The sequence below is a fragment of the Rattus rattus genome, chromosome 12 (assembly GCF_011064425.1).
Source record: "Rattus rattus isolate New Zealand chromosome 12, Rrattus_CSIRO_v1, whole genome shotgun sequence".
Classification (NCBI taxonomy): Eukaryota; Metazoa; Chordata; class Mammalia; order Rodentia; family Muridae; genus Rattus; species Rattus rattus.
In genome coordinates this window covers 2,772,672-2,797,207 of record NC_046165.1, presented here as the reverse complement: position 1 = coordinate 2,797,207, position 24,536 = coordinate 2,772,672, and the positions used below count along the sequence as shown (strand labels likewise).

Below are 24,536 nucleotides of genomic sequence, written 5' to 3'. Positions count from 1 at the left end.
TCAGGAAGGCTCTGAAGACTTACACTATTTTTAAACTAAGTAACTGATTAGTTTGGCTTTTTTTTTTTTTTTTTTTTTTGCAAGGGTTTGAACCTAGTATGTCATACATGCTAGGCTAGGTGAGTGCCTTACTCTCTCTGATCCATTTTCATCTCTTAAACTAATTTTTTAGTGTGTGTGTGTGTGTGTGTGTGTGTGTGTGTGTGTGTGTGTGTTTATGTTTGTGTTTGAGTGTGTGGTGGTTTGAATATGCTTGGTCCAGGAAGTGGCACTATTAGGCGGTGTGACCGTGTTGGAGTGTTGTGTCACTGTGGGGGTGAGCTTTGAGACCTTCTCCTAGTCATGTGGGAGACGGTCTTCTTTTTGCCTTCAGAAAAAGATGTAGAACTCTCAGCTCTTCCTGTACCAATGCCTGCAGCCTCCCTTCCTGCTGGTGATCCTGACTGGGACAGGGGAAGAAGGCTGGGACCCTGAGGAGTGGAAACAGGGGTGTCCTTCAGATTGTTCTTCAGGAGAGGCTTGCCCTCACAAGCCCAGACTCCTCATGAAAGTAGCAGCTAAGTGAACCCTGACACTCGGGCTTACATGCGTCCCTCCAGGTCTCTGGGTACAGTTTCTCCACTGCATCTAGCATAACTTTGATTTCTTTCACAAAGTGAGATCAGATAAGGCCGCTGGGGCCTCTGGCAGCCTCCTAATGTTTAATACTTGATGAGAGTATTAACGACACAAGGGGGTTGAGAGGAAAGAGAAGCCTTGTCATATGCCTGCATGGCAATGGATGCTAATGGAAACTTAGTGGTGCAGCCAGCTTTCCTCTACACTCTGGCCCATAACAAACCAGGGAAAGTCCAGAGATGATAGCTCTGTGGTCCTTGCCATTGTAAAAGAAGCCTTTCCAGAAGATATTTTTCTAATAACAGGGATGCCCTACTGTTTGCAAAGGGCTGAGCTGATGAATTCCTAGGCATCATTCTAGACTCCTGTAGCAAGCTATGGTTGCATGTGCACGTATGCAAAAAGACGCGGGCACTAGCCATCTATATAAGACCTCTTTACAGGGGTATTTATTATTTTTCAGCAGAGAGGAACTCACCTTCACTTAGACCGCAGAGAACTAGCTTTGTCGCGGCTGAATGTGTAGTTCCGAGGTAGAACACTTGCCTGGCGCGCACAGGGCTCTGGACTAGATCCCTGTAAATATTTTCACGTGTCAGTTTTTAAGTTTGTCTCTTTTTGAGACCGTCTCTTTACATGGCGCGGCAGCTCTCAACCTCAGGACCTTGGTTTAGCTTCCTGCGTGCTAAAGCGCAAGGCCACAGCAAGGTTAAAAATCTTTGTCTGGATCTTATCACACACAAAGGTCAGTGTCTCATCTGCCCAAACCCTCTTACGTAAACACAGTATCCCTCCGCCGAAAACAACCGAGGCGGAAGGCTCGTTATAGTATCTGTCAGCGGGAACTCCTGATCTGCTCCCTGGTTGTCACAATTTCTACCATTAGCTGTCATTAGCTGTGGCGGTCAGCTCAGGAAGCAGAAGTGGGCAGCTCTTTGTGAATCTGATTTTAGCCTGGATATATAGCGTGACAGGCAGACCAGGGTTACCCAGTGAGATCCTGTCTAAGAAAGAAAAAACTGAGGTGAACGAGATTAGATTATGTAGCCTCCGGGGACCCGAGGCCCTGCACACATTAGCTGGTGGTGTTCTGCCGCTGAGCCGTACTTCCAGCCCCGGAAACGCCTGAACAAAAAGCTGTGGTCAAGATGTGCGTGCTCCTACCCAAAGACTACACATGGACTGACCCTGGGCTCCAACTGCATATGTAGCAGAGAATAGCCTTGTTGGGGCACCAGTGGAAGGGGAAGCCCTTGGTCCTACCAAGGTTGGACCTGCGGTGCAGGGGAAGTTTTTTGGAGTGCGTGTGTGTGTGTGGGGGGGCGATAAAACACCCGTAAGGGGGAAGAGGAGAAGGGTAGGAGACTTATGGACAGGAAACCAGGAAAGGGAATAACATTTGAAATGTAAATATAGAAATATATCTAATTAAAAAAAATAAAGAAAAAAATGTGCGTGCTCTTTTGTGATGTCATTTTTCTGTTACCAATGCTATTTTAAACGCCTCTCATGTTATTAGTTCTCATCAATACGCTTCTAATACCTGTAGAATTCCATCCTGTGTCCAGCTGTGCTGCCATATTTATTTAGCAAATCCCTGTGCTGGGCATTTAAGTGAATTTAAGTGATACTCGAGCTAGATTCCTTTATTCTCAAGAATAGATCCTGAAAACTAGATCCATTATTCTTTCAGATTACATATTTTAGAGAGTTTGAAGATGTGTGATAACGTATCACCCTCCAGGAGCTGGCTATCGCTCATCAGCGTGTGAAATGAATTGAGTACTGCCATGGCTTTTGTGTTAGGTAAATGTGCACTCGTGTGTGTGTGCACCATTGCTAATTTATGTGCATGTTGGTGCCTGCCAATGCCAAAGGGCTTCAGAACTTTCAGAATATTGCCTGGAAGTTGAGGTACAGGCAGCTGTGAGTTATCAGCTGTGGTTTCTGGGAACCAAACTTGTGTCCTTTGCCAGGAGAGCAAGTGCTCTTAACTATGAGCCGTCACTCCAGACTACTGTCTTTACGTGTGTGTGTGTGTGTGTGTGTGTGTGTGTGTGTGTGCCAGTGCCATATATGCATGTTTTGCCTGCATGCATATATGGTGTGCCATGTATGTGCCTGATGCCAAGAATGTCAGAAAAGAGTGCTGGTTCCCTTGGAACATGTGGATGCTGTGAGTTGAACCTGGGTCTTCTGCAAGAGCAGCAAGTGCTCTTAACTGCCAAGCCCTCTCTCCAGCTCTCTCTCTCTCTCTCTCTCTCTCTCTCTCTCTCTCTCTCTCTCTCTCGTAAGTCTCATGTATCCCAGGCTGGCCTCAAACTCACTATTGTAGATGAGGATGGCATTGAACTTCTGACCGGCCTGTCTCCACTTCGCAATGCTGGGACTACAGTTACGGGTTTATGCAGTACTGAGGATTGAACTCAGGGCTTCCTCAATGCTAGGCAGTCTTCCTGCCAACTGAACCACATGCACAGCCCTTAACTTCGCTTTCCTGGTATCTTAAAACATGCCTTATTGGTCTTTTTAAAAATCGTACATTTTTTATAATGGCAGTAAAGCTCTGTACGAACATTTCCTGAATGCTTTTCCTCCTCTTGCATCCTGTGCACTTTTCCCCTTGTGACACTTGACGTGGAGCCCAGTCCCCATTATCTGAAGCTTGAGGGCCACTGAGATTGCCCTTCTTATCACTGAGTTCAAGTGGTGCCCACAACAGTGGACTGTGGCTGACGTGGGTGTGAAGGTCTAACATCAGCACACTGGGCAAATTGTACGAGGCCAAAACTGCCCCTAACGGTCCTTTAAACAGCATGGAGCTTTCCCTGTGCTGTTCTATACAGCCAGCCTCTCTATACGGTAGTACTCACACACAGTGTCTTAGTCAGTGTCCTGTGCTGTGAATAGACACTATGACCACCATGGCAACTCTTACAAAGGACAACATTTAACGGAGGCTGGTTTACAGTATCAGAGGTTTGCCCATTATCATCATTACAGGGATCATGGCAGCACCCAGACATGGCAGCTGAGAGCTTAACATCTGGGTCAACAGGCAGCAGGAAGAGAGAGAGCCACCCAGCCTGGCTTGGCCTCCCGAAACCCCCAGTCCCACCCTTAGTGACAGATTTCTTTCCACAGACCTTGCCTATTCAACACAGGCCATACCTCCCAACCCCTGTCGAATAGTGCTACTCCCTACTGAACAGCATTCAAATCTATGAGCCTATTCCTATTTAAACCACCACACACGGTGAAATTAAGAACCTTCTCGAGGGGGCTGGAGAGATGGCTCAGCGGTTAAGAGCACCCGACTGCTCTTCCAGAGGTCCTGAGTTCAATTCCCAGCAACCACATGGTGGCTCACAACCATCTGTAAAGAGATCCGATGTCCTCTTCTGGTGTATCTGAAGACAGCTACAGTGTACTTATATATAATAAATGAATAAATCTTAAAAAAAAAAAAATAAGAACCTTCTCGAGGGATTAAAAGTCATCCAAACCATCTTTTGTGTCAGGAGGCGCGAGGACAGGGAAAACGGAGAAGTCAACGGTCTAGTTGGCCCCAGCATTAAGATGAAAAAGGAAAGCAACGGAAGAAAGGGGAGGAAGGTTATGTTTAAACGTCTTGTTTGGTGGCTGTGGAGGATGAGACAGACGCAGTGATATTTGCTTTATACGGCCATTATGCTCAAGAAAAACATGGCCGTGCTGGAACCCCCCATGGAAGGCTTTCACACAGTCACCCTCCATGCTCCAAGGACCTCTAAGTTGCGATTGATTGTTTATAAGCATTCTACTCCCTAATTACTCCGAAGTGTTTTTCTTCTGGGGACTCGTGTGCTTTGGGTCTTTCAGCCCATGTTCTGTAGCAGCCGTGGTGCAGAGTCTCACTGTCCTCGCTGGGCAAGTGTCTGGGGTTATGCGCCTTTTATCTTTGCCTCTCTCGGCAGACGCTATTTTGTAAACATTGCTTAGCATTTTATGCAAGTGAAATTCACCTGGCGATACTCAGAAGTTTCAAGGAATCATAGCCAGAGGTGTTCTGGGGGGGGGGGAGACTCCAGAATGCTGTCCTCGTAAAAATCCAGACTGTCGTATTCATTTCTTAAGTACATGGATGACACGCCCCGTCTATCTCTAGCATGTACAGTGTGTGCCTATGCACCAACTGTGCCCACGGAACGGCAAAATTCAACCCACGTTCGCTCAAAGAGATTTTTAGTTGCTGGGAGGTAACTCAGTGGAGGAAGTGCTTGCAATGCGAGTAGAAGCCCCTGAGCTCAGACTCCAGCTCTCAAGGAAGGAAGCCAGGGGTGGGGGTGGGGTGGCTAGGCACCGTGGTCCATGTCTTTGTCAGGGCTGGGGATGCGGCTAAGTTAGCAGACTCCTTGCCTACTGCTCGCAAAGCCCTGATTCTGAACCCCAGTACCCCATAACCAAGATGGCGGCACACATCTGTAACCCAGGCTCTAGGGAGACGGAGGCTCCGATACCTACCAAGTTTGAGGATAGCGCGAGGTACGTGAAAACTGTTTCAAAGTAAGTCTTGTCACCTATATCTACAAGATATTCACCACGTATCCAAAATCGATATATACACTTAGAATGCCATTTTACATATTAGATATGTTAGTTTTGTATGGGTACACTGACTTCCCCATGTGAATCTTCCTATTAATTACAAAAGAATGACATGGATCTACCAGTATTGCTATGGTCTCAGGTATTGTGGTGGTGTGCAGAGATATGGCCCCCATAGAGTCATATATTTGAATGCTTGGTCATTAGGGAATGGCACTATTAAGAGGTGTGACCCTGTTGCTCAAGCCAGACCCAGTATCTTTCTCCTTCTCTCTTCCTGCTGCTGCCCATTTAGAGGTGGAACTCTTGGCTGCATCTAGCACTATGTCTGCCTGTGTTAAGGCCATGCTTCCCGCCAGGACAACAATGGACTAAACCTCTGATACTGTAAGCCAGGCCCAATTCAGTGCTTTCCTTTGTAAGAGTTGCCATTGTCATGGCGTCTCTTCAGTTGTGAAACCCCTATCTTACTTTGAATAGTGCGTAAGCATCACCAGCAATACAGGGGCAGAAGCCTTCCACCCTCCTACTTACTCCTCTCTTGATGCTCAAAAGGTAACTTGCTGGGGCTGGAGAAACGGCTCAGCAGTTAAGAGAACTTGGTTCCCAGCCTCTGGGTCAGGCAGCTCCAAGGGGTCTGCTGCCCTCTTCTGGCATGTGAGAGTACCTGCATGCATGCGTCTCCCCAATACAGAGATATACACAGATACATAGACACGTAAGTAAAGATAAATTTTTAAGGTGACCGCACAGCTCTGGTTTGCCTTCTGAACCTTACAGAAGCCTACACTTGTTTTTGCTGTCTTACAACAATGCTTGTGAGCCCGGTGTGTGTTATATTGCTTAATAGAAATATGTTCTTTGGCTATGCAGTGCTTTTATTGTAGAACTACACCATAATTTATTTATCCATCTTGAAAGATGAACATCTGAGCTCTATTTTGGCGAGTACGTCTTTTGTGCATAAACTTTTAGAGGGAGGAGTAAAATTTCTGAGTTGTAGAATACACACGCCAAGCAAATTTTCCAAATACCTACGCTGTTCATTGGCAAGCACCCGACCTCTGACCTCTGTCCCCAGGACTATGCAGAGTCACATCTGGTCACAGCCTGTCGCATTCTGTCCTGTGTCCTTATCAACATTTGGTGTGTCCGTCCTTAAAGTTTTAGTTATAGTCTAGAGAGGTGACGTGGTGGTTAAACGCACTGCCGTTCTTGCAGAGGACCAGACTTTGGCTTACAGCACCTACAGATCACTCACAGCCGCCTGTAACTGGAGCTCCATGGAGTGAGCTCCCTCTTCTGCACGCTCAGGCACCAGTGCTCACACCTGCACACCCCTCGCACGCACATGTGCACGTGATTAAAGTAAAACAGATGTTTATAATATCTTAGTTATGTTGCTTCCGTAGGTCTTTGTCACCCAGTGAGATTTTAGTTTGTAATCTCCCAGTGAACAATGAGATGGAACGTGCCGTTGTTATCGACCACGGACAATGTAATCTGTGGTAAGACTATTCTACTCTCTCGACATTTTCTTCTCAGTGGCCATCTTGAAAAAAAGGTGGTTTTCTGAGAGTCTGTGTTTGTGCATAGGAACTGTGTTAAGTATATGCTATCTTGCTAAAATATATTTAGAAGATCTAGTTCCAGGGTGACAGAAGGCCGCCCACGGAATGATAATATTATTACTGCCTACAGCCTCATCTACGAGGTGGCTCATTTGAAAACCTGCAAAACTATCTCAGTGTGAGATAGAATGTTGGCATTAATTCAGTGTTCTGATAGTTCCAGATGCAACAAGAAAAGGTCTGCAGACAGTTGTTGCCTGTCTTGAACCCAACATCGGACAAGCGGATCTCTGAGTTTGAAGCCAGCCTGGTCTATAGGACAGCCAGGGCTACACAAAGAAACATTGTCTCAAAAAAACAAAAAAAAACAAAAAAACAAAACAAAAACAAAAACAAAAAAAAAAACCCCCACAAAACAAGGGGTGGAGAGATAGCCCAGAGGTTAAGAGCACTGACTGCTCTTCCAGAGGTCCTGTGTTCAATTCCCAGCAACCACATGGGATCTGATAGCTTCTACTGGTTTGTCTGAAGACAGGCACAGTTTACTCACATACATAAAATAAATAAAATGTTATAAAACAAAAGCAAAAGGGGGAAGAAAGATAAAGGGAAGGACTTTTGAGGTTTTCCCCCCCACATGTGTACCATGTGTAAAGCCTGGAATTCAATCTACTTTGTCTTTCAAAAATATGAAGAAAAGAGCATTAGTATGTAGTGGTACAGCAGGGGTGAATATCTGACTAGTCACCTCTCGCGGTGGTTACATGGATAACATTATCTCGGTGAGAAAGAGAAATGCAGCTATGCTGTGAGGAAGTGGGCTGGCCGGTAGCCTTGGAATTCCTCTCTTCACGCTTCACCATCAGACGGTACCACTCTAACCTTGATATTAGAGTCAAGACCAAAGTACACCAAAGTAATATCAACAAACACCATCCGCTGTGAGCTACTGCTTCTGGGCACTCACAGGGGCAGCCTTGGACACATCTGCCTTCCTTTTGGATTAGATTTTTAAGTAGCATATGCATAAGTAAGTCAATGGATGATAAGGTCAGAACTCCCAATAGTGGCACCTGCTTCCTGATAGGAGCCAACCGAGAGCAAAACTCTGTTTTTGTATTCCCCCAGAGTATGACGCTCAGGCTCAAATTCTGAAAGCCATTCTAATACCCCTTACAAAGAGCCTCCCATGGCTCCCATGTAGTGCCTTCTCTCCGCAAGCTACAATCAACCCTTCCACAGGAAGTTCCAGATGGAAGGGGTGACGATGTCGTCACAACACTAAGAACCGGGCATAGGCCTGCGAGATTTAAGAAACACACACTCGGGTCATTGGTGTTTAAAGAATGCCATCCAGGCTTTACTGAGATCTCCTTATATACCAGAGGCAAAAGCTATGGAAAAACAACAAAGCAGGTGAAAATCCCCAACCAAGAAAACAGGAAAACAGGAAAAATCTGTGTCGTGGAAAGTCCCAGTCCCAAAACAGGGGCCCGAGAGCAGCTGCCAAGGGTATAAACAACTTCTTGCCATAGCAGGCTAAAAGGCTCATCGAGGGGGAAGGGGAACACGCCAAGGTAGGGCCCAATGAAGGGGTGCTTTAATCTTGGGGACCTAGGGACCATGTAATGCTCAGGGACTATATGTGTGTCAAATACTAAGACTGAGTTCATTTGGGCTACAGATAGGAACTGACAGGTAAATACAATGTTTCTGACCCCTGACTTGCATTATTTAATTATCTTGAACAGTTTGTAATAGTACCTATCAAAAGTCCTGGGACTAACCCTTGTGATTTTATGAGTTGCTCAGACACAATGCCTAAGATTTGAAACATGCATCTATTATGTAACAAAATTAATCTTAAATCTTGTATCAATATACAAAGATTTGTGCCAATGAAAACCTTAAACCCGTATCAATATACAAAATTCTGGACTAATTCAAAAATATATCACTTTCAGTTCTGCATCAAAGTATGAAGTTCTGCATCAAAGTATGAAGATCTCTAACAATGTAAGATTGTGGCTATAAAGTGCTTTCGTTTAAGAGTAGATTTTTTTTTCTTTCCTTTTTTTAGGAGCTGGGGATCGAACCCAGGGCCTTGCGCTTGCTAAGCAAGCGCTCTACCACTGAGCTAAATCCCCAACCCCTTAAGAGTAGATTTAATAATCTATCCCTATTTGTCTAATTTTGTATAATATTACTATATCCCTCTTCCCTTTACTTAAGAAAAGATAAGACGAAAAAAAGAGGAGAGATAGAAGTCCCTAAGGTTAAGCTCCCCAGTTTCCTCATGTCAAAGACTTTAATTATTTGCAAATCATCCCTTAAAATGACAACATATCTATAGTTCATAAAATGACCAAAACTGTCCACCCCAACTTAAGGGACTGGGACAACAGTCTCTTTAGAATTGCTTCTTGCTGAATATTGGTGAGAAGTTCCTGTTCGGGGGCCCCAAAGGAAGTTGGGAAATGGTTATCTGAAAAGAAAGCTAGCTGGCATCATTTGTTGTTCAGTCTCTGTGTTGAGAAAGTTGAGGGCCTAACTGAAGTCCTGACTGGAACAGTTTGAAAGGCTGGATGAACTTAGGTCATCTGGGATTAGCTGTCTTTCCTGAAGCTGTTCCGGAAGCAAGTCTCTGGAAACAGCGCCAGTTTGAGGCAGGATCGATTAGGGAGCTGAAACAGCATGCTTCATTGTCTTAGCATTTCCAAGGGTGAATCCTGTCAGGGCTGCCCTCTTGGCCTTTCATTCTGTAATATATAAACCTTACAACCAATATTTAGTTCTATAAAGACATTTTTATGGAATGTATAGGGTGCACAGATCAGTCAAGGATTTTTTTTTTGTTGTTGTTGTTCTTTGTTTGAAAAGATGAAAGACAACTGTCTCTCTTTTTTTTAAGTTAGTTTGATCAAATAATATTTGTAGGTGATGCTGACCAAATTATCCCTCTCTATAAGTCCTGCCTCATAAGCCACTAAATTGCTTTTCTATTGCTGGGGAGAGATACCATGACCAAGGGAACTTAGAAAAGAAAGCGTTCAATTTGGAGCTCATTCAGTTCAGAGTTAGCTCATGACCATCATGGTGGGGAGCATGCAGCAGGTAGGCATGGCACTGGGGCAATAGTAGAGCCCTCACATCCTTATGAACAATTAAGAGGCAGAGAGAGGAAGAGTTAACCAGGAAGGAGTGGCCTTTGAAACCTCAGAGCCCACCCCCAGCGACAGAAAAATCTCTTCCAGCAAGGCCACACCTCCAAATCCTTCCCAAACAGTTCTACTAATTGGGGATCAAGTATTCAAATGCATGCGCCTATTGGGGACCATTCTCATTCAAATGGCCACAAAATCCGTTTGGGGACTGCTGTGGTTCAGATTTAAAGCACCTTAAAGTCTGGTGTGTTGGAGACTCAGTGAGTCCAATCACTGAGGTAGGTAATGGGACAGTGAGAGCTCTCCACTGTAAATGCAATTCCTGGGAGGTTTTCTTCACCCCTTTGCTCCCAAGTAATGACAGAGTTTCTACACCTGCTCTAGCCCGCTTTAGCTCCCAAATAAACAACTTGGAGACCTAATAAATATATTAGTAAGCTGCAGGCACTGTGCTGGGCAGATATTTATCTATTCTAACCCTCTGTGGCTGCCTATATCCTAGCCACGTGGTCCTTAACCTGCAATCTGAATCGTGTTCTGGCTTGCAAAAGCCGTTCCTCGCGTGCCCCTGAACGGATCTAGGGTGATGGGTAATTTGACAGCATCCCTGGGAGGCAGTGGAATCCTTTGGAGGTGGAGCCTATTTAGAGGACGTAGGTCTCAGTGAGCGTTTCTGGGTGGAGCCTATTTAGAGGACGTAGGTCTCAGTGAGTGTTTCTGGGAGCTGTATTTTTTCCTGGTGTCCCTCTTCTGTCTCCTGCTTTCTTCCTTCCTCCTTCCTTGCTGCTATGTTTCACCAACCTTCTGCCATGCCAAAACCAATGGAGCCAGCTGATCATGGATTGAAATCTCTGAGAGCATAAACCAGAACAAACCCTGCCCTGCATCAAGCTGTTTCCCCCAGGAATCTTGTCACAGCAATGGGAAACAGCGCTGACGCTAGGATCATCTTGATTTCTCTTGTTTTGAGACGTGGTCTAGCTAGATATAAAGTAGACCAGGCTGGCCTAAACTTAGAGATCTGCCTGCCTCTGACTCCCATGTGTTGGGATTAAAGGCGTGCGCCACCATACCTGCACTATTCTTTAACTTAAAACGCAAGAGTTCAAAACTTGACTCTGACCTCTTTGGGCAGTGTTTATAGCTTATTTGTTCTGGGCCAGTTACACTGTAGAGAATGGATTTTCTCCTCGTTATCCTTTCTATATTTGGAGTCTATAATTAATCAACAATAATTAACAAATTGACAGAAAAAGATATTTATCCATGTTTTTATGTGTATGGGGTTCCACAGAAAAATGAAAGCCAAAAGAAGCAGTTGTTCTTTCAGGAATGTTTACTGTTTTAACGAGAAGCAACCCGTTGGTCATCACCTGCTCCTCCAACCAGCGAACTCTCCAGCTTCCTGGGACGCGGGGAGGGCGTTAAATGGGTCAGGGTCAGGTTCAGGGGCCATGACTTGTCTCCTGAATCTAATGCCTTAGCCTCCAGCCAGAACGCTGGCCAGTGAGCAGAGAGGTAGGTGCTGGCTGCAGTTGTGTTGGCTGAGGTGGTGAGTTGGCATAGCCTTGGGCTCTCAGCCAAATTCCCTCAGCAGCAAATGCAGTTTGCAGGCCAGCAGGTCGCTCAGAGGCTGAGTGGAAGCGCCTTTAGGCCAGCCATCCCCAACTCCACCACCCCCCCCCACCCCCTACCCCCCCCCACACAACTTTTCCTCTTTCTTCAGTCTCCTTGGGGCTGCAGCCAAATGGGCTATGTCCCGGAACCCAAGATGCAGCCTATAAGAGTCAACCAAACGTTTCAGCCCCAGGCCTGCTGGCCCTGGCTGGTGAGCCTTAGCGCCTCACTGCTGCCCTCACCCCACGCCACTGCCAAGCTAGGCAGAAAACAGCCTGGTTGCTTCTGGTATCCCTGGAGCCATCTGTCAGCGCTGAGCCCCGCCAAACGAAGCCGGGAGAGAAGAAGAGGTCGGAGGCCACTATGGAACCTTACCGCCGGGGCTGCTCGCCCTATGGCAACAGAGTGTGGCCCAGGCCATGACCGAAGTAGAGGCCACGTTCAGAAGCAGAGGGAGAGCAAATGGCTACAGCTGGAGGAAGAAGCAGGAGGCCTCCGGGAGGAGCTGCTGCTCCAGGTGCACCTGGCTGAGGACAGGACCACTTCCAAGACCTGTGCTCTCCTCTGAAGAAGATGCCGCTTCACCTGCTGCCCGCTCTTTTTTTTTTTTTTTTTTTTTTTTTTTCCGAGCTGGGGACCGAACCCAGGGCCTCACGCTTCCTAGGCAAGCGCTCTACCACTGAGCTAAATCCCCAACCCCCTGCTGCCCGCTCTTTTAACTGAAGGGTATCATCTGGCTGCCACAGTCTACAAAGGACACGGGTGTGAAAAAGTCCAGCACGAACCCAAAACAGACACAGACCAGGATCAGAGCCTCCCGCAGGCAGAACTGCTGCATAAGGAGCAATGAGCACGCCAGCACCTCTGAGAGACCAGAGGACGATGAAGGAAAACACTGACAACTTGAGTTCATGATAGTCTTCAATCTAGGATCAAGGCCTCCTCAAAAAAGGCGCCTCCTTATAGCTGAGAGCTCAACAGTGAGTCAGGTATCAACCACACCCATAGCATAGGGCTCTCAGTCAGTGCTGAAGCTGACTTGAATACACAAGAGTTGCTCAAGAGTGTACTGCAGTGAGGATGACTGTCCGTCTCTCATGGCAGTCACTTGACTGTCAAAAAAAAAAATAATAATAATAATTGGATTTCACTGTTTCACAGCCTGAACTGAGAAAGGATTTATAGAGAATGTCTGAGTTAGGCAGGCAGATGTTCCATATCAAGCAGATGAACTTCAGACATTTATCTCCTTTGGATGGAAAGGTTTGAGCAGAGGAAATGCTGTCACACAGGGAGCACCGGGAGATTATTCCCCACAGAGACTGGGATTCCCGTCTTGTGAGGATGTACCGGGGAGAGCTTCAGAGAGTTGCAGGGACACGACCAGAGCTGCTGGTAGCCAGGAGTCTGAGAGTGTAGATTAGTGCTGTCCTGAAGGACCGTCAGGGTTACTTTAGTAGAAATGAGTAAAGTGAATTAAAAAGACTTTGAATAAAAGCCTGAAACTGTCTCATTCTTGGCCTCAGGAGGGCTTGATCTTCAAAGACCCTAGAGGTATGGCCACACCTGACTTGATAGGCTATTACAATCTGTACCCAAGACCAGCCAAAGATGTAGGTCTTGTTACAATCAAACAAATTTTAATCATATTTAAAAATCAATTTTCTAGCTTGGATATTGTTTTCTTTGGGGTTTTCATTTGTTTTGTTTCAAGGTTTTAATCAATGTTATTGCTTTTGTTGTCATTGATTTGCTATTTTGCTAAAGCTATACACTATATATAATTGATGTTTTTAAGACCCTGTTGAGTGAAATGACTATTTTCATGAATAAAAAAGAGACTTCCCCTCTCCCCCCCCAAAAAAGAAGCAACACATTGTATAGAGGTGACTAGTTAAAACAGGTTTTGATTCATAGGCAATCCATTAGGGCATCAATGAGGAAATGTGGCAGATTAGAGTTAATTGCTACAGTTTATTATAAAAATTTTTCTTAGTATTGTCTCAAGTCTTATTGGTTGGAGGGGAGGGTTCTGATTCTATTGGGCAAATAATCATCTCTTGCTTTCTACTGTGTGTGCGTGCATACGTGTGCATATGTGTGTTACTGTTCTGCGGGTTGAAACTAGGACCTAACCCATGCTAGGCTAGCACTATACCACTAAGGCCAGCCCCCCTCCCTTTGTACTTCTTGAGACACAGTTTCATTATGTTTTCCAATCTGCTCTCAAACTCAGGGCTCTGCAGCTCAGGCAGATCTTGAACCTCAGGCAGATCCTTGTCTCAACAAACCACCCTCCACCCCAGTAGATGGGGTTGCAGGTCTAACTCACCGGGCTCTTCCCCTGCTTCCATAAAGGCAAATCTGTATGCTGTTTAGACAAAAAAAGAGAACTATCTTCTGTTGCCTTTAATCCAGAATTGTCTTTTACACCCAAATGGCATATTTTGGGTGTGATAGTCTGACCTCTTATTGGTGACATACTCTGTCAGAAAATGAAGATCTGGATTTTTTCCCCTTCTAGAAAAATCTTGAAGACTTTTTCATACCTATCTATCTATCTATCTATCTATCTATCTATCTATCTATCTGGTGAAATACAATGTATACTTTTTTCAAATATAAGGCACTTTCCTATCAGTTTACTCTTGACACATTTGTAAGGTGGCCAATATGTATTTCCTGTGTAATATTTGAATGAGCATCTGAAATTAAAACATTTAACATGGTTATCTGTATATTTGTTTGTTAAATCTGGCCATCTCATTCATACAATGTGAGAAACTCAGAAAAGCGGATGTCTAAATTATTTCAGCAGAAAAGAGTGGGGAGAAAAGAATTCTGGATTTTAACTGTGACAAACCAAACATAATAAAATTTATCATCTTAACCATTTTGAGTGTAAAGATCAGAGTATATTGAATTGTGCAGCCATCGCTCATCCCTCTCAGACCCTTTTCATTATCCATATCCATTATTAATTAAAAAAAACAAAACACAAAACAAAAACCTTTCCCTTTCCTCAGCTTCTCCGAATTGTTAAATGCAGTCTGCAGCATAGGAAAAATCCCTTCCCTCAGGTTTTGCTCCTGCCAGAGTTATCAGTAGTCTGAAGAAAGTTGCGTCACCACCTGTGTGAGAACGCAGAGGAAATTTCCCTTTTTCCTAGTTGCGAGAAGTCTCTGGGTGCGCTTCCACTTAACAGTGCCCACCAACCAGGAGCTAGCTCCTCAACTCTGGATCTCTTCGCTCCGCCCCTCCCGCCTCGCCCCGCCCCGCCATCAGGTAACCTAGGGAACCGCAGGTGAGGCGTTACCCAGAAGAGGCCGGATCCGGAAGTAGACGTCGCCCCGCCCACCAACCGAGAAGCGGCCAAGCACGGTGACGTGTCGTTGTAGGAGTTGGCGTACCCGCCCTGCGTAGGTCCCGTCCGAGCTCTGGGCGAGTCAGCTGTCTGGAATCCCGATGTCGTTTTCATTCTCACAGACTCCGGTTGTCCGGGTTTTTAATTTACTTTACCCAGAGTGTTGAGGCTGGCGGGGGCTGGAGGCAAGAAGCTCCAGGTCGCCGAGGGCTCGTTACTGAGTATCCCAGGCCATCCTGGGAAGTGATTCTCGGTCTTAAGCTTGTGGTGGTCTGTGAAAGAGGACGGGTTAAATGCAACTGGTAACTCTCGGGCGTTAGCGCCGGAAGTCTGCGATCCTAAATTCAGGTCTAGAATCTGTGTCCTCCGGCGACCAGGGCGGAGCACCTTCTAGTTTGCTTCGCCCTTGCTTCTGGCTCGGCTGTAGAGGTGGAAGATGCAGAGACCAGGCCGGTGCAGCCTTGGGAAGTGAGACAGCGAACAATAAACATGATCGTTTCCGAAATTCCGTGGGGCACCGGTGGAAATGGGGGACACCTACATTCTACATTATCCCTCTTAGCACAAGTAGAAGCCGGGGAGACCATCAGACTGGCTTAGCGTGGTAGTTAGGAGCTTAGAGACCGCCAAAAGGACTCAGTCTATAATTCTGTGGCACAGTGAGCAGCATGCCAGCTATAGACAGGTTTGAGGCAAAGGTGTTGTCAGAGGTGGAAAAAGTAATGGCAAGGTTGGGGCAGGAGCTTCGATAGTGAAGGTCAAGTTTGGTAGTATCAGAAAAATAGGTAAGGGGTGAGGGTGTTAGTCATCTTTTCTATTTGGAGACAACAGCTGCTTCCTGTTTCAAGAAAGGGAGTTGACAAGACCTAGCCCAAAGTTCAGTATGTCCACGTATTTGAGAGGGTGTGTGTGAACACTGCTCCTCTTGTTATGAAAGTGGTCAGCGCCGCCTGGGACAACTACTACAGCACATATTTTTTTGTTTTTAATTTAATCTTTACCACTCTTGGAGGGTGAGCATTCCTTTTGTTCTTTCTTTCATTTCTCCTGTGATGAACCCATGCCCAGGGGCTCATAGCTAGATCACTGTGTTCCAAAGCCAGGGCTCTCAGCCAGTACAAATTACCTTTGATATTTGCTTTTCCTGGTTATGTCAGGAGCTCTTTTCCCAGGTGCTAGAGCCATTGAAAATCTGGTTAGTTATAAACCTTCTTTGGGGGAAATACATGAGCACCCAGAAGACTTGATGGCATATGAGACTCCAAACTTTGTTGAATTTACCTATCTTCTGCATTTGCCCATTCTTGAATTTGGGGGTTACAGCCATCCAGGACTGTTAAGATGATGCACTTTGGGGGAAGAGTTCGGTTGAAGTCTAAAACTCCATGGGCTTTTTATGCTAAACTTTATTTTTTTTTCATCAATGGGAAAAGCTATGCAACTTGTTGAAAAGTAATGATGCCGTACTAATCTTCCTTGACATGACTGCTTTGCTAAGCTCCCTTATCTTCATTGCAACATGCCAATGCTACTTTATATTCATTACCTGCTCCCACTTATCTCATTTTGACGCTCTGAAAGATATGTTTCTTATGTTCACACACTTGTCCCACACAAGAATGCCCCACCATTTCCGATGCTTACTTATCCCTGCAAATACCTCTAAGAGCTGCTTCAAGATTTACGAATCCTTCTTTCCATTTGTTCCTTTATCCTGGCCCCAAATAGGTGACCCCTGAGCTCTCCCTCATTGACCAACTCGGTCTCCATCAGCAAGTACTTGGTTCGTCAGTCCTGAGCTGAATGGCTTGTGTGAGGAGGTTACAGAGGACAGAAAAGAGGTGCGCCTGAGAAGCGCCGCACTCAGAAGCGCCACGGTGGAATCTGGAACCGGACTGTGGGTCCTGGGAACTCACAGGCGGAAGTCACCCAGCCGGAGAGCTGAAAACCCGGAACGCGGATCTCCTTTCCGCCCCGCCCGGAAACAGCCCGCTGTGCTTGCGGCGCCCGCACTGAGCATGTGCATGCGGTGCCGCGCATGCTCCGTGGAGGCCCGCTTCGGTTTCTGTCGCGGGGCCGGTGGTGTCTCCTAGCGTAACCGGAACTAGCCGTTGCGGGCCGGCCTTCTCTGCGCTCGGGCCTTGAGGTGATCTCCGAGGCCCCCGCCCCTCCTCCCTCGTCGTCCCCTCGGCTCGGCCGCCCTCCTTTCACAGCCGCCGGCATGAGCTCCAGGCCGCCCGCGTCGCTGCCAGCGCGAGGCCCGCGGTTGTTGCTGCTGTCGCTGCTCTTGCTAGGGACGGTCCCAGGCCCGCGCCCGGGCAGCGCCTTCTACCTGCCTGGCCTGGCTCCGGTCAATTTCTGCACCGAAGAGAAGAAGAGCAACGAGTGCAAGGTGGGGGAGACCTGTCGAGCCGCCCGGGACCGGAGCGGGGTCTGGAAGCGGGAGGGGGCGTAGCTGTAGGTGGGGTGGGATTCCCGAGCCGTGGCGGGCGGGGGGCCTGCCGGCACTGGGCTCTCTGAGCACTCTGGCTGTCCCTGCGGGCTCGCACCTACAGCTCGATGTGCTTTGCCCGGACCCCGGAAGCTTTCGGAGCGCCCTTGGACTGGCCTGCAAGCAGGTACGGTGTGACCTGCTGCCCACACGGGGCGCTCCCGGCCGAACGACAACTTCAAGTAACTTAATTTTATAGCTCCCTGTTTCATTGCACTTTACTGGAACTCCTGGTTACGACGGCTTATTCTCTCTAGGACTTTGAAATAGAACTTCAAGATTACTAGTTGATTACTTAACCTGTGGATTATGACACATTCTAACCCTCATTAAAAACTGCATAAGTAAAGACCAGTTGACAATACTCTTAATCCCTGACTGTTAAATTGTTTTTTAACTATAAAAAATTTAAGAGACCCCCAAATGAGTTTCTCCGCGATAGCTTTAAACACTTAAAAGGAAGTATACAGAGGGAGAAAGAACTGATCTTGAAAATGTTGGTTTCGTAGGACATCCGCCCACAAGTTTTTCAGTTTACCAGCTGATAGCAGCTTTTAGGTTATAAAGTGTAGAGCCTAATAATACACCATTATTTCGTGATGTTACTAAAAACCAATCAGTTGGAGGGTGAGGGTCTCTTTGAAACCGTTTATTTTAACACTTCAAATAGTAGTTAAAACGTTTAAAACACTATAAAATAGGCTTATTTACTAAATTTTTCAAGCGGGTGTTAATTTTATGACTCTTAGCTATACCACAATTGTGAATTTTGAGGTCGTCTTAGAGTATTACGGAGGCTATTAAAGATTTCCTGGCATTTTGCAGCTTCTCTTTAGGTTTGTAGGCTATCCTGTGTGGCGTTGACATGGTCACTACTGTTGTAAAAAAGAAACATGTATCTATAACTTTCGGTAATGCCACTGTGTCCAATGATGCCTACCAATCTGTAAGATTCACCCAGACTCACAGTCCATTAACTGCAGTACCCCGAAAAGCAGGGACTTCTGCTTACTTCTGGAGAGTTGAGACCTAAAGTGAGATCCAGTCTTACAGGCGCACTGGATTTTTCCGTTAAATATTTCAGTAGCCAACCTTTATAAACGAGTCTTTAAACGAACAGTGACTGTGAACCACTGGAGAACAGAGGCTTATTTATAAAATCTGACCTTATGAAAGGTATGGTCCACATACCTAGAGAGCATAGATGAAACATTTGTGAATTGGAGTCTTCTGGGGAGGCAGCAGAGAAGTAGCATTTGGACAAAGACTTTGGAGATGAATATGAGTGGATTTGTAGGTGGTCTGCAAGCTAGGTGATTTGTGTTGTCTCACAAGATCTTTAAGTGTCTTTGAAATTTCTGGTCCTTTGAGGTTTTTAACCTAGAGAGGTGTAGGGATGAAATGGGCAAGACAGATCATATTTCTGGATGTTGGATTTCTGGCTTTGTTCTCAGCTACTCATTAGCCAGCAGTAAGAGGGACATGTCTCTGACCTCTAATTTAACTAGCTCGTGTGGAGACTTAACCATCTTCCCTTTTCTCTCAGTAGGTATTCTGCTCAGTAGACAGTTTAAATTTTTATGACCATAGTCAGAATGGTAACTGTTTTCAAACACTCCTTCTCTCTTTTCCAAACAGAAATTTACCTCACAGTTTGGGAGGCTGAGGAATCAAAGTTTTAGGTGCCCACAGACTCAGGGTCTGGTGCGGGTTCACTTTCTTCCTGGTCCCCATGTGTGGTCTTCATGTGGTGGAAGGGATGAAAGAGCTTCTTTAGCCCATCTGTTGAGAACACTAAACCATTCGTGAGAACTCCGCCCCAGGACTTGGCCATCCCTACAAGGCTTTCCTCCACAGGACCAGTACCTGAGGGCCTACTGCGTGAGTGCAGGAGCTGGGGCAGGAGGACATGAGGATGGCACTCGTGTGTCCTAAGGCAGGAGTGAGCTGAGAGGCCCTCGATGCTGCCGCTGTGATTTCCGGCTCTTCCCATCACTGTGGTACAGGATAATCATATTTGCTTCTTACGTGCTCTCCCTGAAAGGATTTTGGGTTTCCTAGAAGAGACTGCTTTGTACTGGTTGAGTGCACACTGAAGCAGGTGCAGCTCAATGTAATGTGTGCAGTGCAGTCTCAACTCACTGTTAAGTCCTCATCCTACGTCAGCGCAGTATCGGTGGACTGATGATGTTGCTGCTTGTTTCCTTGTTGTATAAGCCTTTGGTGTCTGGGCACACCTTTAATCCCAGCACTCAGAGACAGGGGCAGGTTCATCTCTGTAGTTTGTGGCCCCTGATCTACATAATTAGCTCTACGACAGTGCTATGTAGAGAGACCTTGTCTCAAAAACAGTAGCAACAACAAAGTTTTATGTTTAATTTCATAACAGAGAAATATGAGTCCATTGAACCTAAAATCCTATTTATGTTCTTCTGACTTCTGATTTATGATCTTAGCCTTCATAAATGAGTTTTGAGGTTTACTTTTTGTTAACATAATACCATTACATGTGCATACATTTAAATATCTGTGTAGTCATGGGATGTCCTTTTTTTTTGTTTGTTAGAGATGGGAATGTTTTATTCTTAATACCCTGCTGTCTGTGGGCTTGTCTAACCATTTATGCTTGGTGGGCATTTAGGTTGGGTTTGGTATTTCTCTGTTGTAGTCAGGACTTATTTGTGCATTCTTTTTTTTCCCCCCCTCCATCTTTATTAAATTGGGTATTTATTTACATTTCAATTGTTATTCCCTTTCCCGGTTTCCAGGCCAACATCCCCTTAACCCCTCCGACTCCCCTTCTATATGGTTGTTCCCCTTCCCATCCTCCCCCCATTACCGCCCTCCCCCCAACAATCACATTCACTGGGGGTTCAGTCTTGGCAGGACCAAGGGCTTATGCATTCTTTTTAAAGATTTATTTTGATTATGTGTGTCTATGTAGATGCATATGGGTGTGGATGCCCACGGAGGCAGCAGTGTTAGATTCTGGCCTCCTGCAGCTGGAGTTACAGGGGGTTGTAGCTGCCAGATATGTAGATGTTGGGAATTGAACTCAGGTCCTTTAGAAGAGCAGTCCTGGCTGTTAATGACTGAGCCATCTTTTCAGCTCCTATTTGTATATTCTTAAATGTCATTTTATTTTCTGAGTATTAGTGTTTTACGCACATTTGTGTTGTGTGTCATGTTTGTACCTTGTGCCCACGGAGTTCACACTGAGTATCTTGGAACTGGAATTACAGACACTTGTTAGAGCCATGTGGATGCTGGATAGAACCTGGATCCTTTGCAAGAAAAGCCAGGGGTCTTAACTGCTTAGTCATTGCACATGTGCGTGCGTGAGAGCGAGCGAGCGAATGAACGAATGAGCAAGCAAGCGAGCACATGCCTGAGGAGTGCAGGACTCAGATCCCACAAGAGCCAGAGTTAGAGGTGATGGTTGTGACCTCTGACATGGGTGCTGGGAACCACACTCAAGTCCTCTGCTTGAGCAGCATCCCAATACTCATGTCTGCTTGCCAGTTGCTTGTATTTGGATTGTTGAGATGAGGGTCTTAGACTCCTGATCTCAAGTACAGAATAGTTCCCCTTTAGCCTCCCTACTGTTGAGATTACAGGAGTATGCGGCTGCTAGGTCCCATTGAATTGTACATTTAGGAACTATGATAATACCTGATACCCTTTTATTTTTGCAGTGTTAGAGATTGAACCCAGGGATTTGGATATGCTAGGCACATGCTATACTGAGCTACAACCCCATTCCTGAAAACAGAGTTTGTAGATCTGCCCAGCTCCATTTAGTATAAAGGTTGTGACTCCTTCAGTCAGCTGCTGTGTGCTGGTTAGTTTTGGACTGAGTGAGTGGCTTTGTCGTGTCAAATGATTGAGAATAGTGACAGTTCACCTTCATGCTGTTACGTATTAACTGTTAAGTATTTGGTTCCTCAATATCAATTCAGATAAGAACTAAAAGAGCACATGCTCTCAACACATTGGATACTTTTTCCCCCCATCGGATACTTTTTTGCTGCATAATATAGAGGTCATATTCTTCTTAAAAACTTATTAGTTACTTTACATCCCAATACCAGCCCCTCCTCTCCTTCCAGTACCCCACACAGATCCTCCCTCCATTCCTTCCTCCCTTGTGAGAAGGGGGAGGCCCCTCTGGGTATTTCCACCTCCCAACCCCCAAAACATCAAATCACTGAAGGACCAGGTGCAGCCTCTCCCTCTGATGCCAGACATGGTGGCCCAGTTAGGGGAATGGGATCCACTTGCAGGCAGGCAGCAGATTTAGGGACAGCCCCCGCTCTAGTTGTTGGACCTGCATGAAGACCAAGCTGCACATTGCTACATATGTACAGGGGACATAGGTCCAGCCTGTGCATGTTCTTTGGTTGGTGGCTCAGTCTTTGAGAGCCCCCAAGGGTCCAGATTAGTTGACTCTGTTAGTCTTCCTGAGGAGTCCCTGTCTTCTTCAAGTCCTAGCAGTGGGGGATATGGATCTTGAAATGACCACTTTTTTTAGCCAAGCAGGACTCCCAACAGCGGGATAAGGGATAGCAACCCACCCACCTTGTACACAAGATTTCCACGGACAGAGACAGAAGAAATGGCCAACCAAATTGAGACCCATCCCATGGTCAAAAACCAATCCCTTATACTATTAATGATACTCTGTTATGGTTGTAGACAGGAGCCTAGTATAACTGTCCTCCGAGAGGACAGCCAATGCAAAGAGATCAGCCCACAGCCAAACATTAGATGGAGCTGGAGAAGCCTTGGGGAAGAGTTGGGTGAAGGATTGAGAGATCAGACTCTTATGGGAAAGAGTAAGATTTTCTCTCCTGGGGCTGGCAGGATGGTTCAGTGGGTAAAGATACTTGCCACCAGTTGGGCTCGGTGGTTGTGTGCCTAATCTCAGTGCTTAGGTGGCAGAGGCAGGCAGATCTCTAGGTTTGAGGTCAAGTGTTATTTGCAGAGTGAGCTCCAGGATAACTTAGAGAAGCCCTGTCTCAAAAAGCAAAACAAAACAGAACAAAAAAGATACTTGCCAACAAATTGACAACCTGAGTTCAGTTTTTGGGACCCACATGATGGAGAGAACCTACCCACAAAAGGTGTCCTTTGGCCTTCGCATGCACACCATGGCATGTGTGCATGCATACATACATGGGGGTGTGGGAGAGATTATATTTGAGATTGTCTTTGTTGTGTTGTAAAGAAAAATGACCAACTCTACCCTCTAGTGGCTAATGACAGACAGGCTCAGATGCATTAGCTGGGCAACCATGGTAAAATGACAGCTTACACAGTCACCTTCCTTTCTTGGTAGTTATTTTTAGAAGCTTTTTGTAAATTGTGTCTGTTATTTTAGGAGCAATTGCCTTCAAACGTGGACTGATTCAGACTTAATAAAGCAAGTTGTGGGCTGCTCTGAACAGATGCAGAGTGAATGAGTCTCTAACACTTTGTATTTGGCTGTGGAAATAGTATGAAGATAATGAAGTACTAAAAGAAAAATCAACATAAGTGTGTTTATAAGTGATTAACACTTGCTAACTGGTGTTTAGTTTCATACCTTCATAGTTTTTTCTATAATAAAAGCATGGATTCTTGCCATCCGTAAACCTAGAAGTGTGTAGAGGATGGTGTTTCAGGTTTGGCTTTGAGAAGACTCACTTTACCACAGTAAATAAACGGCCCAAAGGTATATAACTAGACACTTGGAACAAAGTACACCACACATCACAGCAGAGGAAACCTGTAAGAATACCCCAACTTCTGTTGGCACTGGCTGGCCTGTACTGCCAGCTTTATACCAGGTTCCTTAAACAACCCGCTTCCCAATCGTCCTTGCAGGCTTCTCAGTTTTCTAGTTCCTTGTGACTACCTTACTTGTGGCAACCAGACCTTCTCTGTTGCCGTTAAGATTAAGTATGCAGCTAGGCATGGAGAGTACTGCTTTAACCCCCCAGTGTTTGGGAGGAGAGGCAGAGTTCTAAGTTTGAAACTTGCCTGTTCTGCCTACATAGCATAGCATGTTCTAGACCATCCGGGGCTACTTTTTTTTTTAAAGAAAGAAGAAGAGGAGGGGGAGGAGGGAGAGGAAAAGGAAGAGGTGGAGAAACGAAGAAGAAGAAGGAACTTCAGTCTCCCTAAAGGGAGGAACCTTGTGAAAATCCTTACCCTGTGCTCCTCTTTCAGGCCTGCTGATCAGTGGAGAATGGAAGCTCAGTAAGCTTTAGTGACTTGACTGTCTCAAGTTCACAGAGGCAGTAAGAGCTGAACTAAGAAGCAGATGAGCCCAGGAGTCCTGGGGTCCACAGCTCTGGCTCCTCCTCACTGACTCTCTGATGCACTGTGCATTTCCTACTTCTTTCCACCTACCTTCTGGGAACCAGAACTTCAGAATTGATGGGTTAGTCCAAAAAAAAAAAAAAAAAAAAACCAAAGGTGTGTCTGTCTATGTGAAGATTTTTGTTTTTCCATTGGGAGTGTTTTTACACAGGGTCTTGTATAGTCCGGGTTGTCCGGGTTGTCCTCATTCCAATGTATGAGGCTGGCCTTGACCTCCTGATTCTCCCCTCCTGAGTGCTAGATCACAAATGTAGGCCATCACACCCGGCTCAGTGGTCAGGTGTGTGTCCTGTTCTTCAATACAGTCTAAAGTTGAGGAGAGAGCCCTGAATAAATAGATCACCTTCTGTGAGCAATAAAACACTCCCACCTTTATTGTAACATGGGTTCTTCCCATTTAGCAACTTCCTACTAAGATATATATATATACATATATGTATGTATATCATATCTGCATTAAGCCTTCCTCAAGTCAATCTCTTTGTAGCTGTCTCTAACATTAGGCAGTGGGATCTTCTATAGCTTTCCCCTTTTGTATCTGTTCTATCGTACTTTAGACCCTTTATGACCGTCCTCGTATAGAGCCTGTCTCTTCTCTCATTGCCGTTTCCTCATTGTAGGTGTTAGGTGGGGCAGATGGGACGCCAGTGAGAGAAAGCAGAATAAAAGAAGCCAGAGAACTCTCATTCGTGGAGGAAACCCAAAGCACCTGCTTGACCCCTGTGTCTAAAGCAGTAAAACAGTCTGTACTGGCTGGTTTG

General features: G+C 45.8%; 1 protein-coding gene and 1 long non-coding RNA gene across 2 annotated transcripts in view; one reads left to right on the top strand and one right to left on the bottom strand.

Moving 5' to 3' along the window:
• Positions 1 to 14,276: 14,276 nt before the first annotated feature.
• On the bottom strand, positions 14,277 to 16,667 carry LOC116914086. The gene is made up of 2 exons (XR_004389665.1): positions 16,582 to 16,667; positions 14,277 to 15,193 (listed from the first exon to the last, which is right to left on the bottom strand). It is a non-coding gene; the product is annotated as an uncharacterized LOC116914086 (long non-coding RNA).
• Positions 16,668 to 16,973: 306 nt separating this feature from the next.
• Tm9sf2 (transmembrane 9 superfamily member 2) overlaps positions 16,974 to 24,536 on the top strand; it is a 51,481-nt gene continuing 43,918 nt past the window's right edge. Inside the window, exon 1 of the mRNA XM_032918391.1 lies at positions 16,974 to 17,313. Coding sequence (XP_032774282.1) covers positions 17,143 to 17,313 — 171 coding nt within the window. The 5' untranslated portion in view covers positions 16,974 to 17,142. The remainder of the gene's footprint in view (positions 17,314 to 24,536) is intronic.